This window comes from Bactrocera oleae, chromosome 3 (assembly GCF_042242935.1).
Source record: "Bactrocera oleae isolate idBacOlea1 chromosome 3, idBacOlea1, whole genome shotgun sequence".
NCBI lineage: Eukaryota > Metazoa > Arthropoda > Insecta > Diptera > Tephritidae > Bactrocera > Bactrocera oleae.
The window spans coordinates 48,271,078-48,287,208 of record NC_091537.1 but is presented as its reverse complement, the minus strand read 5'-3'; the positions used below and the strand labels follow the sequence as shown (position 1 = coordinate 48,287,208).

General features: G+C 35.4%; 1 protein-coding gene across 7 annotated transcripts in view; it reads left to right on the top strand.

Annotated features, from left to right (window-relative positions):
- The first annotated feature begins 9,856 nt into the window (after positions 1 to 9,856).
- Frmd5 (FERM domain containing) overlaps positions 9,857 to 16,131 on the top strand; it is a 533,566-nt gene continuing 527,291 nt past the window's right edge. For 2 of the 7 annotated variants that reach the window (XR_004975298.2, XM_036356717.2), the window contains exon 1: positions 9,857 to 10,561. Coding sequence is in view for 5 of the 7 variants with exons in the window: in XM_036356717.2 (XP_036212610.1) it covers positions 10,475 to 10,561 (87 nt within the window). In the remaining 2 variants the exon portion in view is untranslated. The remainder of the gene's footprint in view (positions 10,562 to 16,131) is intronic. The other 5 variants (XM_070106601.1, XR_011395239.1, XM_070106602.1 and 2 more) reach the window with 5 other exon arrangements.

The window sequence follows — 16,131 nt, the reverse complement described above, 5'->3', positions numbered from 1 at the left end:
TATTCGCACATTCAGCGGTATGTAATTATTTTCAGCCAAAGTAATTCCCTCTTTGTGCATTTTTAACGAAATTACTAAACTGCTTTGTGACCTCACGAGTTATAAAAAGGTAAATTTTGTATACATTTCTTAATGAAATTTGAGGTCAAGAAATTTATACCTAAAATATTTTTAGTAGAGTACTTAATTCCTCAATAAGCTACTTGTTTTTATTTAAAAATTGTAATTTGTGGACGTTTTTAGCTCTTAGTACTTCTTCTATCTGATATTAGCAATCCAGACTGGCTAAACGTTCTCTTCGATTTTGTAATATTAAAATTAATTAAATTGATACTCGTTTATATGTACTGTAGGCAGACTAATGGCTCTGGGTGTACATATGTAGGAGTATTTACATAACATATTTATGTATATTATAAAATTCGATATCAACAGAATGTTCACATATTATGTTTTGATTTCATAATTCTATTCTGCGAAATCAGGAGTGCTAAATAAAATGGAGATTTTTTTTAAATTTTTATTTATTCACGGTTCTTAATTCTTATTAAAGTACTGGAAAACCGAGTCGTCAAAAATTCTGAATTGCGGCTGCATGTATGAATAACTGAGGTTATGTGCAGCCGGTATTTTAGAACATTAGAAATTCTTACCTAATTGTAAATATTTCCGTAACATTCCTTATAGGTAGATAGGTCGAGTATTGTCTGACGACGCACCTAGGCCTAGGCACCTAGGACTTCTACAATAGTCTTTATATGGCGTTTCTAGTCTGCTGGCATGCCTGCCAATTAGACAGTGACCTCCTACTAGAGTTCTTATGCCATTTCTTTTGAATTTTAATAGTTGGCACATCCGGCCCACATTCCATTCATTATAACGCATCCAGCACTTAAAAATTTAAAGTGTAAAAAATAGTTAAATTTAATAATTTGTACATTAATTTAAAAAATTTCTGTAGAGCAAATTATGTAAACTTGTATTTTCGCAGTATGTTACTTAGTATTCTTTGAAATATAGCTGAGGAAGTTTTCAAACCGCACAGCAAAAATGTTCATTGGTAATGGTCTTCCTGGGTAACAAAACCAGTTTTCTTTCTGTCTGCAATTCACAGGGAAATCAAAATCAGAATTTATATCTAAAGTTAAAAAGTACTTACAGTTTCTGGTTTTTGTTACTAGGTCCTCAATTAAAGGAAATGGTTTAGCCTGAGGAACCACGATTTTATTTAAATCTCTAAAATCAACACAAAATCTTGTTCTTCTATCATCTTCTTTTCTTAAAGCTATAGTTACAGATGATGCAAATGGGCTGTACGATTCTTCTATTAGATTTATTTTAAGCAATCTTCTTATTTGTTCTTCTATCTCTAACTTATCCTCCATTGAAACCTGTAAGATCTTCTCCTGCAAGTAAATCAATGCATGCTGCTCAATCCCTTACTGTCCCAATATTTGTCTTTTGCAAAGCTTGATTTGTATGTTTCAAGTTAATTTATTTCAATTTTTTGTTAATTATTTAAATGACTGAGATCCATTATAAATTCTCCTTCTTTTATATGTTCATTAAACTCTATAAAGTTCAAGTTTATTTTATCATCAATTTCAGGATTGCCTTTAATATTATATTTAGTTCTTCCTTTGTAAAGTCTTGTTAAGATTTTTGTTTTATTTACAACTTTTTATTCTAAATCAAATTAAACTACTTTATATCATCAAGTTCAATTAGAAAATCGTATTTGAAGTCTTTTTCATCTACAATATAAACATAAATTTTTTTCTCTATATTGAAAACCTTATTATTTATTGTTGTTAAACCTTTTGTTTTTTTTTACATCATTAATTGTTAGTAAATTGGTATTTTTGTTTATATTTTCTCCTTCTTTCTTTAGTCTTAATAATTTAGAATTTATCAAGGAATCATTAGAGCCAGAATCATATATACTAAATATTTCTAATTTTCCTTCTAATGTTAATTTTACTTTAATTGATGGTGTAAATATTCGTTTTTTGTTTCATTATCACTTAACTCAACGTCTAATACAGTATTGTTTACATTTTTATTATAATTTCTCTAGTTCTCATAGTTATCGGTTTGCTTAAACCAGCATTTTTCTTCAAGGTGAAAACTGCACCCTTTATTTTGTTTTTCACAAATTTTACACGGTTTAATTTTTTCAACTCTTATTTTATTATCAAATGCATTTCTCTTAAATTAATTATTATAATTTTTATTGATTGTTTGTTCATGTTGACCAATTTCATTGAAAATTTTTGCCGTTGATGTTATTGATTCCTACATTTTGTACATTACATAATCAGGTAGACCCATAACAATAATATGAATAGTAAAATTTTTTCCTCTTTTTTGGCATATTCCCGTAATGAACCTCCTTGAAATTTTTACGAAAATGCATATTTAACTTTCCGAATGTTTCACAAATATTTGTTTTCCATGTTTCCCATCCATTTTATTATCGTACTAGTTTACCAATCTAGAAACTGTTTTTCAAGTAAATACTTTGATGTTTAAATTTTTTCGGCCACCTTTAATATCTCGAAACGTGTACATTCATTTTCAAAATCACTGATCCAATAGTTAACATTTGATGTTTTTTCTTAAAACTTCTCGAGTAAAAACCTTTCAGCTATTTTACTAAATTTATATTTTCAGTGCCTTTACTAGTACTACTACCGGGAAGCTTCGTTTCATGTGTAATTTCATCTAGTTATTGACCACCAAATTGCAAATTCTCACTTTCATCTAAGTAACTTTCTCTTAAATCTTCGGATATGGGAATCCATATTTTCCGTGTTTCCTGTTTTCTCTTTAGAGTGTTCGTAATTTTGGTAAAAACATCTATACTGGTTATGGCGGTGTTTTAGCTTGCCGGTTTTAAATGTGCAAATTTAAATCTCAATTTTTCCATTTTCCCTCCCTAAAAATGTCGTTTTATAAGACAATTGCATACTCTATGGGGTGAAAACCCATATATTGGGATCTGCTTAACCGATTCAAACCAAATTCAATGCATAATATTCCTCTCGTATTTCTATGTTATAGTACGAAAATGGACGAAATCGAATTACAACCACGCCTATTTTCCATATAATACCATTTTAAATTCCATCTGATTCTTTTATTTTCCACTATGCAAATCAAGCAACAATGATTGTATCGGTATATTGTATTATATCATCTTGTGACCAAAAATTGTCTAAATCGAACAAAAACTGTTCAAACGCTTAGTTGCTGAATATGTGGACCTGAATGCCTATAGTTGACTTTTTACCGAAAATAACGGTCAATGTGTAAGATATAATTGAAATTCATATACTAAAATAAATAAATGAAACTCTCGATAATAGTAAAAGTATGTATTTGTGTCAAAAATGGGTTGAATCGGATCAATAGTTCCTTTAATATACAATTTTGCCAACACCTGACCTAATTTCCCTTGCAAGTTGCGAGAGAATAAAATGTTCGCTTACACCCGAACTTATAACTTCCTTACTGGTTTTATTTTTATTTTCACATTCACAATAAAAAGGATCAAACTTTACCTGTAAAGCAAAGAAACAACATTTAAAGTCAATTTGTCGATCTTTTCTTTTATTAAAATCAAATTATTATTCTCTCGCAACTTGTTGCTACAGAGTATAATAGTTTTGTTCACCTAACGGTTATGTATATATAAATGATCAGGATGAAGAGACGAGTTGAAATCTGGGTGACTGTCTGTCCGTCCGTCCGTGCAAGCTGTAACTTGAGTAAAAATTGAGATATCTTCATGAAACTTGGTACACATGTTTCTTGGAATCGTAAGACAGTTAGTATTGCAGATGTTCGTAATCGAACAACTGCCACGCCCGCAAAACGCCTTTAATCAAAAACAAATAAATTGCCATAACTAAGCTCCGCAATAAGATACAAGACTGTTATTTGATACAAAATATCACATTAGGGAGGGCCATCTGCAGTTGAAAATTTTTTTAAAAAGTGGGCGTGGTCCCGCCCCTAATAAGTTTAATGTGCATATCTCCTAAACCGCTAAAGCTATAATAACCAAATTCACTGGGAGCAAATGTTTTTAGCACCTCTATTGACGGTGTGCAAATGGGTAAAATCGGGTGACAACCCCGCCCACTCCCCATATAACGGTACTGTTAAAAAATACTAAAAGCGCGATAAACCAGGCACTAAACACGCCAGAGACATTAATTTTTATCTCTGGGATGGTATGAGATGACTTTATAGGAACCGCGTTCAAAATTAGTCAGTGGACGTGGCACCGCCCATTTTTAGGTAAAAACCCATATCTTGGGATCTGCTTAACCGATTTCAACCAAATTCGGTGCATAACGTTATTTTCATATTTCTATGTTATAGTGCACAACCACACCTATATTTCCCATATAACACCATTTTCGTTTCCATATGATTCTTTCACTTTCCACTATGCATATCAAGCAACAATGATTATATCGGGGTAAAACTTTGCGTGAATAATACGTTTAAAGTATGCCACCTTGTGACCAAAAATTGGTTAAATCGAACCAAAACTGTTCAAGCCCTTAAGTACTAAATATGTGGACCCCAGTGCCTATAGTTGACTTTCTACCAAAAATATCAGTCAATCCACAATGAAATCTCAAACGAGTATACCATTTGACTTTGCGAGAGTATAAAATGTTCGGTTACATCCGAACTTAGTCCTTCCTTACTTGTTTTTTGCTAATATTTTGTCAGTCACCTCATGTCAAAATGATACAGCTGCTTTACTAATTTTCGTCGGATGGCACCATCTACTAGTTAGTTATAACAACGCGTTAGTGACACCCGAAAAGCACGTAGTAATTAAACATGAAGGAATCTTACATACGCCTAAATATTCGTTTACATATGTATATACATACTATATTAGAGAAAACCTCCATCGTTTACGGCATTACAGTAGATATGCTTAAAAACATATATATACACACATGTATGTATAATAAATTTATGAAAATAACCTGCGGTAAATTATTCTGCTCCTTGCGGTCTCTTCGTGCTGCGAGCATATATACACGCGCATTTGTATGCAAATATAATATACACGCGGAATAGCATCGGCAAAAAATATGTATATGTTGGATTTTTTACCAATTTACGCAAATATTGGTATATACGTGTATATTCATACATTGGTATATACGTACAACGCTTCAAAGTCCATATTGGCAAATATTCCGCAATACCCCTTGTTCTTTGGCAAACAAAAACAGGTAGGATTGCCTATGCACATAATATTCTAAGGCCACATTGGCACATATCCGCAATACCCAAGGATTGCGCAAAACATATTAAAGCTTAATATATACATACATATGTATGACGTGCATTGATCTCTAAGACGTGCTCTCAATTGCACATAACGACAAGAACATATGTATAAGCTGTTCCGCTTATAGGTATACTCTATAAGATTTACGGACACCAAATACATCCAAAACACAACAAAACTTTTGCGTTTATTAATAAACTACTAAATAAAATTAAATTTAAAAAAAAGTATAACAATTCAAAGCGATATCATAAAATAAGATATACGCGTAATTTACTCATTATGGAAAGCGTTATATATTTTATTTAAATTTTTTCGAAACTCTTATTTACTTTTCTCTCAAACGCACATACCTGAAAATTTTAAATCCTCGGCTTACGCCAAGTACGAAAACTGCTTATCCCAGTTCGAGGAAACAAAAGCAATGATTTCTGATCAATTAAAATTAATTAAAGCAATTGCACCTACTCCACATCCGAGAGTAGAGCTGCCACAAATACAAAGTCAAGAGGCAAGTTCAGGCATCCATCTCAAGGTGCCCGCATGTGACACATACATTTTTCATGGTGGATATGAGCAATGGCCGTCCTTCCGGGACATGTTTATAGACATTTAGATAAACCACCACTATCAAATGCACAAAAATTGTATCACCTCCGAGCAGGCGTCATGGTCAAACAGGCGTCATGGTCAAACGGTTCGCACTAAATGACAATAATTTCAATTTGGCGTGGGAAGCTCTTAAATCAAGATACGAAAACGAAAGAATATTGGTCGATAAACAAATATCGATATTAATGAACTTGCCCAAAATTCAAAAGGAAAGAAGTGAAGAGTTTATCAAAATTCAATTAACTGTTTCAAATTGTTTGTCGGTTTTATCGACACAGAATATTCCCACAGCCAGCTGGGACCCTATACTGGTAAACATATGCACCGCCGCGTTACCAGAAAAATCATAACTTTTGTGGGAGCAATCACTCTCATCACGAAGAAATTACCCCACGTGGCAACAAATGAAAGATTTCTTAACTACCCAATACGAAATCGCAGAAAGGATAGACAAAAAAATAGTCAGAACAAAAATTGTTCAACACGACCTTAATAGAAGCTTCCACAGACCCCAAGTCAGTAGCAACAACAATTTAAATAGAAGCTTCTTACAAAATCAAACGTTCAGTACAAACATAAAACACAAATATAAAAGGAGCCACGAGTTTAGTTGTAATAGCAAATTCCGAAGTGCGAAATCCCAAAAATGGCCAAGAAGCATCATGCTGCTCAAAGGCAATAAAAACTCAACAGCGACACAGCGAAAATCAGAGTAGAGTACTATTATCCCCGGCAGTTGTCTCCATCGAACACCGAGGAGAATTGTTTAAGCTTAGGGTCTTAATAGACTAATGATCACAACGATCATTTACAGCGTTTAGGGCACAAAATAGGCTACAAATGCCAACAAAACTAGCCACCTATGAAATCACGGGAATGGGCGGAAGACTAGTCCAAAACTCAAACAAAATCTGCCCCATCACCCTAACTTCCCCCAAAGCGGATAAGATATGCTTCCAAGCTAACACATGAAGAGCAAGCATGGACAAAAGATTTCATACCAAAAGCTAGCAGATCCCAACTACAACATCCCCGCTCAAAAAGATCTTCTATTAGGTAGCGATCTCGTACCACAGATAATACTCGAAGGTATTGAGAAAATTTCAAACTCACTACTGGCACAAAATACTATTTTTGGTTGGATCCTAAGTGGACTAGTTACGGAACCAGTTGCCACCATGACAACTCAAGTTGAGGAAATCTCAATGAATACAATTAAAGAGCTTTTGGGAGTTAGAAGAACTCCCTCCCATATCAGTTACATCTCCCGAACTCTTCGCTTAGAAAAATGGTCGCAGTTTACATACAATCTGGAAGACATTTTCCAGATACAAGTCCCACGCTGAGTAAACTATTTCCACAAACACAAATTCGAGTTACACGGCTTTTGTGATGCCTCTGAGGCGGCATACTGTGCCACTTTCTATGTGCGCACACAAATCGACACCGCGACCACAAGCCACTTATTAGTAGCAAGAGCAAAGGTGGCTCTTTTAAAAACGCTAAGTCTACTTCGACTTGAGCTCTGTGGTGCGCTATTTCTCGCAAAATTAGCTACCATGGTACAGACCCATTTAAAAATCAAGAAAATTTAGATTATATTTCTGGTCCGATTCTGAAATTGTTCTAGCCTGGTTGGAAAAACCACCACATGCATAGAAGACGTAAATTTCTAATCGAAGGTCTCAAATACTTGACCTAGTGGGATCAGCCACTTGGCGCCACGTAGCCAGTGCTGACAATCCTACTGACCTAGGTACAAGTGGGTGCAAACCTTTGCACATTACCACCACCACCCTCTGGTGGAATGTCCCCCGACGGATAACATAATCGCCAGAGTCTTGGACACAATCACCCATGCGCAATATAATGCCTCTGTTCCAGCCCAAAAATAGATTAATGTCTAATTAACAATTTTCATTTTATTTAATTTTATTTTCACTCTTAACACTCCTAATGCTCTATTAATAATGTGCTTAATCATATGCTAGCACGGGTTTTTATCCCGTCATGTGCTTATTTTCTTATTACCTACGTACATATGTAAGCATATACGTATATGCTTATGCGGGCGTAGGTATTAAAATATGTATCATGTATGTGTACATGTGTATGTATATATGTACCAACTTACAAATTGCAAAGCAAAAAGTGAGAATATAAAAAATGCAATTATGTACAAATCATAGAAAATCGTAAGATATGTATATGAATGTAAGAGTTTGTGTGCATATGCATAAGCGGTGCTCTCACAGAGGTGAATAGCCTAATTCACGGTCACGGTCATCCGATTTTGCACAGTGTCATACTTCTGACCAAACAGCCTCAGTAAGTCGAAAAATTGACCTCTTTCACACAACATTTGAAGGTTACTGACACTTGAGCGATTTTAATCGTTTTCCAGAGCACTCAGAGTAGTCGCCTATATCTATATAAGTCTATAGAGCGAATTAAAATTAAAGTTAAGGGATTTCCCCCAGAATACCCCCAATGCGATGAATTGACGCATCTAGAATTGCAAAAGGCAAAGGTAGCTCTAATCGTATCAACTCAAATGCGCTGCTTCAGCCGCGATATAACACTATTAAAAGAATCAAAACCCATTGACAAAAGCAGTTCAATCTTAGTTCTTAACCCATTCCTAGACACGAAAGGTCTGCTTCATGCGAATGCTTGCCAATTCAAGCCTCACGTATAAGGAACGCCTCATTCAAATCATACCAGAGAAGTCTCGACTTGTCACATTACTCCTCAGTTATATCCACTTACTTCGGCTTGCCGCGGAACATCGCCTAATGCAACACATGGTCAGTCAAGAGCTCTATATTTCCCCACTTAAGCTCTAAATAAAAAAAATGCATTTTGATGTGCAAGATCTGCGCTATGCATAAGCAGAAGTTACGAACGCAGATTATGGGAGCAGTTCGCTATCCTTATTAAATCGATGGGAAAAAATCAAAATTCTTCATCATGATTTCAGCGGCCGATAAAAGGAAGAGTATATAAAGAACCTTCATAAAAGGTATCGATGGAAAGCTCTAGAAAACGCGCTAAAGCTTGGAGATTGTTTCATCATACATGATGATTGTCTACCCCCACTGAATGGCGGCTTGGCTAGAAAAACTACATTTCATCATTAACAGATTGTTCAAGCTAATGGGCACTGCCTTAATTGTTTGGCTGCGGTACACGCTACTCAGGAGTGTACGTCAATAACCCTCTGCCAACTGTGCAATAGGCCGCACCACACCCCAAAACGGGTCGTCGAGCGACAACTTGCTCCAAGCAGCCGTGCCGCGAGCAGATTGCAGCAGACCAGCCGTCCGGGTCGACACCGAAGGTCAGCAGCTCCTCCTCCATCGAGACTTAAATGTAGCATCAACGCTTCGTCAGCCACTCTCCTGAGCAGCGTTGTCGCCACGCTGCAGCAACTACAGCGACTGCTAGGCTAGTATTTTATTGGGGACCCCGGGATAGCTAGATGAGTTACACCTCCCCCTCAACGCACGCAACTGAGCGCCAACACACCACATAAACACAATCCACTAGAATACACCGCACACAAACACACACCGCGGACATCACACACCACGCAGACCACCCACACATACGCATCACATCACACCACAACTCTACACTACCCAGCTATTTAAACGAACTACCCAAGAGCTAAGCCCGCATCCTTTTCTTTTGAATTTCAAACCATCAACACAGCGTTCGTCATAGTGTTACCGTGTAATTAACCGAATAAATAAATTTAAAAACAAAAACCAACTTTGCGGCATAATTTTTTTCCAAGGTTAAGTGCGCGGTAAGTGGGGACCATTGGTGATCGAATGTACAACACTTAAAAAACGTGCATTAAAATGCAACACTATGGATTTATTAAATTTTTATTCTACATTAAAATGCAACCATGTAGATGTATGTCCAGCCATTCCTCTGTGCTAGCTCACATGTGTCTTAATTCTCTTTTGATTCGCTGGCGGAGTGGTACATACACCTACAAGGGGCACAATTATTTTATTATTTTAGCGAACGAATGATCAAATGTATTGTTTAGTAAGAATAACTACTGAAATTAAATAAAATACGAATCGGCTTAAAATAAGTGTTTTACTTTGCCACCCGTCAACAGTATGCAATAAACTTTTGTTTCCAAAATATGTTTGAAATTTTATTAATATTGTTCATTACGAGTAATTTTTCACAAAAAATTATACCGCATTCCTTTTATTTAAATCTCTGTGCTCGAAACGAAATATGTAAATTTAACCTTTCCTAATATTACGACTGAAACATCTGTCCTTTTAAAGCACATTACTAAAAGTTGAGAAGCGAGGCTGGAGTAACCAATATTCCTGCTATACATATGCATATACAAATAAAGTATACATAGAAGTTTTTGAATAGGATCACATAAAGGTTAACTAAATAGAGAGAAAAGTTAAACTGCTTTTGCAATACAATGTTAACTTTATGACTGTTAAATTAATAACCAAAAATTATTAAAGTGCAACAATATAGTAACATAGAATGTTTAAAAAAAAGACAGGTATTGTCGTTCACAGATGCATCGTACGCCTCTTTGAAGACTTCAGTGCTGTTGAGTATGAGTTTTTGGTTAGTACATATTAAAGTTATTTCTCCCTATGTTTTGATTATAATGTATCGCTATAAGCAGGCTGTAAAATAAATATATTCAGTAAAAAGAAATAGAACAATTGTTCAGTTAGCAGCAAATATAGATAGATGACACTGTATGTAACATATAGTTAGCGGCCAGCTACATAACGCGATGTACTTATCTTTCTCTCGGGTGGCTAATTACTACTAAATGTAATTTTTCGTATTATTCTTTTGTGGATGCTGGGGCTCATTTGTTTTATTTTGTGTCACACATTTAACGTTTTTGGAAATTTCATATTTTCATTTCAATGATCTTGTTTTCATCGAGCTATTTAGTTGTTTAAATTCAGCACTTGCTTAAAGTGAGTGTCCTCTTTTTTTATATTACAGGTTATACTCACTTAGTTTTATTACTATAGTTTACTTCACGTCCACGAAAATTATACTATAATAAATATAGTTTAAAAAACTAAAGACACACGCTTTTAAAGAATATCGAACTAAAAAGGCTTAAAGCGCTTTGTGTCATAATTTTCGTATATCGAGCGCTCCACGCTTTTTCCTCAATTATACTAGTATTTTTTATATATTATTTGTTTAAGTTAATTTTTAAAATTATTTTCAACTTTTTAGTTCGATATTCTTTAAAAGCGTGTGTCTTTAGTTTTTTTAAACTATATTTATTTTCAACTTTTTAGTTCGATATTCTTTAAAAGCGTGTTTTTTTAATTTTTTTATTTTAAACTATATTTATTGTATATTAATTGATAGCTGTTCGATAGCCATCGCAACACTAATCTTACTTTCAGTAAATATTGAAAACAAAGTATTTTGCATAAAAATTTTTATTTTCATGTTATGATTCTTTCAAACAATTTTTTTAAGCTATTGAATAGCTTTCATCGCGGGCTTTGAGCGCGGTACCGAATCAAAAAATTCCGCAACCAAACTAAACCCAACACGATTACAAAGTATGCGCAAAATGTTTGCACACTTTTAGGCATATTTTGACAACTCAAACGGAACAAATCAACTGAACAGACAGAACAAAAATAATAATATCTAAGATAAAAAATTTTAATGCCAGACCAATATATGGAATTTAATAAAAAATAACTTATTCAATATTCGGATTCATAATATACTAATATTATGTAACGTTATTATTTGGTAAATAGCTACCCCACCTTTTGGAATAGTATCTCGTTTGAATTGAACAATACAATTGAAATTAGGTATTTTAATCGGATTATCAATGGTAACAAATTTCCACTCATCTTCGGTGGCGTTTTCAACATCAACTTCGCTGATAAAAAGTCAGAGCGGTTGACAACTTTCCTTTCGGAAAGATTGAATTTGAAAATGAATGATGATAGTGATTTGATAATGAATAACTTCCCATTTATTCAATTCCTGTTTATTTTTTATTAAATTCCATATTTTGATCTGCCATTAAAAAATTTTATCCTAAATATTATAATTTTTGTTCTGTCTGTTCAGTTGATTTGTTCCGTTTGAGATGTCAAAATATGCCTAAAAGTATGCAAACATTTTGCGCATACTTTGTAATCGAGTTTAGTTTAGTTACAAACAGACATACAAGTGAAACTAATATAATAATAAGCGTGTTAATTAAACTCAAATGAAATATAATATAAACTTAACAGAAAAGACTAAAATTAATATATTGAGTTGATGAGGATAACGTCAACCAGAGGATCGGAAGTTATTATAATATATACTAATATAAGATTTGTTAGAATTAAATAACAGAAATTAATATACATATGTATTGTAGTATAATATAATTTCACATATTTTCTGCATTAAACTAAAGAATATCCAATATTATACGTTCAGTTAATTTTGCTAAGATATCTTACATATTGACTGATATATATGGTATAAGGCCAACCGGATGTTTGAATTTTTGATATATATATATTCCGTTAAGCATGAGAGCAACGTCGTCTGTATAGGGTATAACCCAATAGCCTCGTCCCTCAAGTGCTTTCAATAGGTCATTTACTGCTAAGATTCAGAGTAAAGGAGACAGAACCCCACCCTGCGAGGTACCTCTATTGAATTTTCACAGTGCACGCGCACTGCTTCACTTCAACACGAGAGTTCCGTCGCAGAGAAGACAATACTACAGGTTTAATTCAACATCAAATCTTCTCAGAGCACTAATGACCACTTCCAGCCGTACACTGTTGAATTCTCCCTCAATGTCGAGAAATGTTCCCACCGCATGTTCCTTATATAAGAGGGTTCATTTTAGCCATAAACGTGCGTGCAGAGCAGTGTCTACCGATTTTGCTGAAGGTATGCTGAACTCCCAATAGCATGTCTCTCGGTATGCTTCCCCTGATGTGCAGGTAAGTCTCTCTAGCGTGTTCACACAGAAGACGGGGACCAATCAACTGCATGCACTTTAACGTCTGCGCAAGTGTGATTCCATCAGTTCCCGTGGACTTGAATGGTTTGAAATAATTTAACGCCCATATTAGGCCACCCCATGGAGACCTCTGAGAGGCATATCCTCTTGGTTGGATTGGTTCCTTGTAAAGTGAGCCTTTCGGAGTAGTTTTAACGACCATCCTCATTTCTAAGATAACCCAAAGAAGTTTGGTTTTCCGTTCCCTTGAGGATTCGTGACACCTTTCTTCACCTCTGCAGAAGGATCTCCATGAAACTATCTTGGCCTTTTTTTATTTCCGACCTATAAGTAGCAAGTTCTGTCTTCTGCAATGGCTGTGAGCACTGAGTCGTAACCTGGCGCAATTGGAAAAGTTAATCGAAGCTTCCTGCAGTACAGGTCCCAATCTGTGGTTCCAAAATTCCAACAGGTTTGCTAACTGGACGAACTCCGTCCAGACTGAAGCTGATATACCCATGATCAGAGAAACAGAGTCAAGGGTGCCAGTTATTTTGAGGCTAGGGTTAAGTCAAGAACTTCGTTCTGGTCCGCAGTTACAAAAGTGGGGATTTCCCCAAATAAAATCAAAAAGTGACTCACCTCTAGCATTAATATCCGATCTCCCCCATACCAAGTGTCTCGAATTTCCTTCTGAACCGTTGGCTTTCTTTTTTTTAACCTATGCCAGAGCACTCCTTATCAACCAGAGTTCAGCGGCATCCTCACATCCTCGTTGCTGAAATGTGGTAAAAGAAAAACATTACATATATTTCAGACCAACATACAAGCTCTTGTTCTACCCGTATTGGACTTTCATCTTCCGTGGCCTTCTCCAGAAATCCAAGTTCCGCACTACAATCAATGTCTCCACCATCCTCTTTGAACAGCTAAACTGAAGGCAGATCGCTCGGTTGATGATCCACCTTCAGCACTTACCACGCTCGAAGGCATAGGGTCGAGTTCATGTCCGTTTGGACAACGCGTCCCATTTCCCCCGTCACTTGGAGAGCCTGCTCCATCCTCCTTGCTACTGTCAAACATCCCGAGCTCAATAGAGCTTGAAAAAAGAGCACTCTCTTAATCCAATCAAGTGTAATAGCATGCTTTTCAGATTCCTGTCCAACATTCTAGCCACTGTAATGCTCTAAGATCTTCGTTGCTAAGCGAGGATCAGATTTCAGCTTTTTCTCTGTTTTACCGGAGGACGATTTCGTTTTCCTGGTAATGCCTTCCCGAACCTTTGTGCTTTTTCGAAGGTTTCAGCTTTTTCTCTGCTTAAGCGGAAGACGCTTTCGTTTTCTCTGGTAATGGCTTCCCGAGTCTTTGTGTTTTTTTGAAGGGGTCGATTCCGACCTACGCCAATTTTCGATGACCCGTTGCAGACATATTTGTTCATCAAATACCGGTCAACATCGTGTAATAATACATTTCGAAAGAAATAAGTTTCGATCAATCTGCCATACCACAATCCGTACAAAATGGTAAATTTTTGGGGATGCAATTGCGTTTCCCGAACCAACCAATTTTGTTTGTTAACGAAGCCATTAAGTCAGGAAGGATCTCAACTGAGAATACCATATTTTGAGAGTCCTCACGTTAGTTACTGGAGAACGTGAATTTGCGTAATAATCTTGATAAATATCCAAGCGTTGTACCAAAGTGAAACCTTATTGAACACACTGACAATATTTGGCACAAATCCGTAAACAACAATGCTTGTCAAGCAGCTTGCAAAGCTATAGGACTCTTGGAAGATGATTCGCACTGGGAAAACAAGTTATCAGAAGCAGGTGTTTGTAGTTCAGCTACATCATTAAGATATTTATTTGCCGTCATAGTAGCGTTTTTCATGTAACTAATTCTGTTAATCTATGGAATAAAATACTACTAACTCAGATTTAAGTAACAGCACCGAATACACAAGAGAAACATCATACGACCAAACGGGACTTTTATAAAATATAGCTCAAGATGAGCCACGATTAAACATCGATCAGAAAAAAGTGTCCACGTCATTACTATCAACAATCGAGGAACACGTGCTGACGAAATAAATGCTTCCCTAAACCTTTGGCCACATGTAAATAATTTAGAGTTAGAGTTATTACACAATATCTTGATTTAAAGTCACCAACTAACGAACAAGTAGATAAGGTAAATAACTTGATTCTTTCAAAAATTGATGCGCCGGCGAAAATATACTACTCAGTCGAAAGATTTGGAAGAAGCTGTTCCTTTTCCTACAGATTTTGTAAACTCTTTGAGCCCCTCCTCACAAAATGGTGTTGAAAGTAAGTTGTCCTGTTATATTATTAAAAAACATAAATCTACCTAAACTTTGAAATGGAACTCGTTTGCTGGTAAAAGCACTGAAAACTTTCATAATAGAGTGCACAATACCCATATTATGTGGTACCGGGGAAGGTGTATGGATTCCCGAATCCCTCTGACATCATCGGATTTACCCCTCCAATTTAAACGTTAACAGTTTCCGGTAAATACATCTTTTACAATGACGATTTATATATCGCAGGGACAAATCTTCAACGTTGCAGGCTTAGATTTGAGCGTTGACTGTTTTTCACATGGCCAACTGTGTGTCGCTCTTTCAAGAGTAACCTCTAGAGAAAACATGTTTGTATTGTCTAATGCCAAGAAAACTGTGAACGTTGTATGTAAGGATATTCTGTAATATATTAAATGTTGTAAAAATTAAATAAATAGGTAAAAATCAAAAAAGTAAATAAGTAAAAATGTAGTGTATGAATTTAGAAATTCCAAAGATAGCAGGAATTCTTCATGGTATAGGGAAAGGTGAATTGTTTCACTCCAAATTTAAAGCGTGCGGGCCACTGGCATTAGATTAGATCGATTTTAGTCCTTTTTTCGGTGAGTGACATATGCTATACATTTTATACCGGTTGGCAGCTGGAGCGAACCGCTATGTTTCTATATACAACATTCACAGTTTTTCTGTAGTGTATTTAGTATCATCATTGCACCATCGCGAAGCCGGTAGTCTATATATAATATATATTTACAAACATACACAAACCAATATACATTTAGTTACTTAAGATAAAATTAAAATAGTAAAAGTTATACTTTTTATACTCACGCAACATGTTGCTACAGAGTATTATAG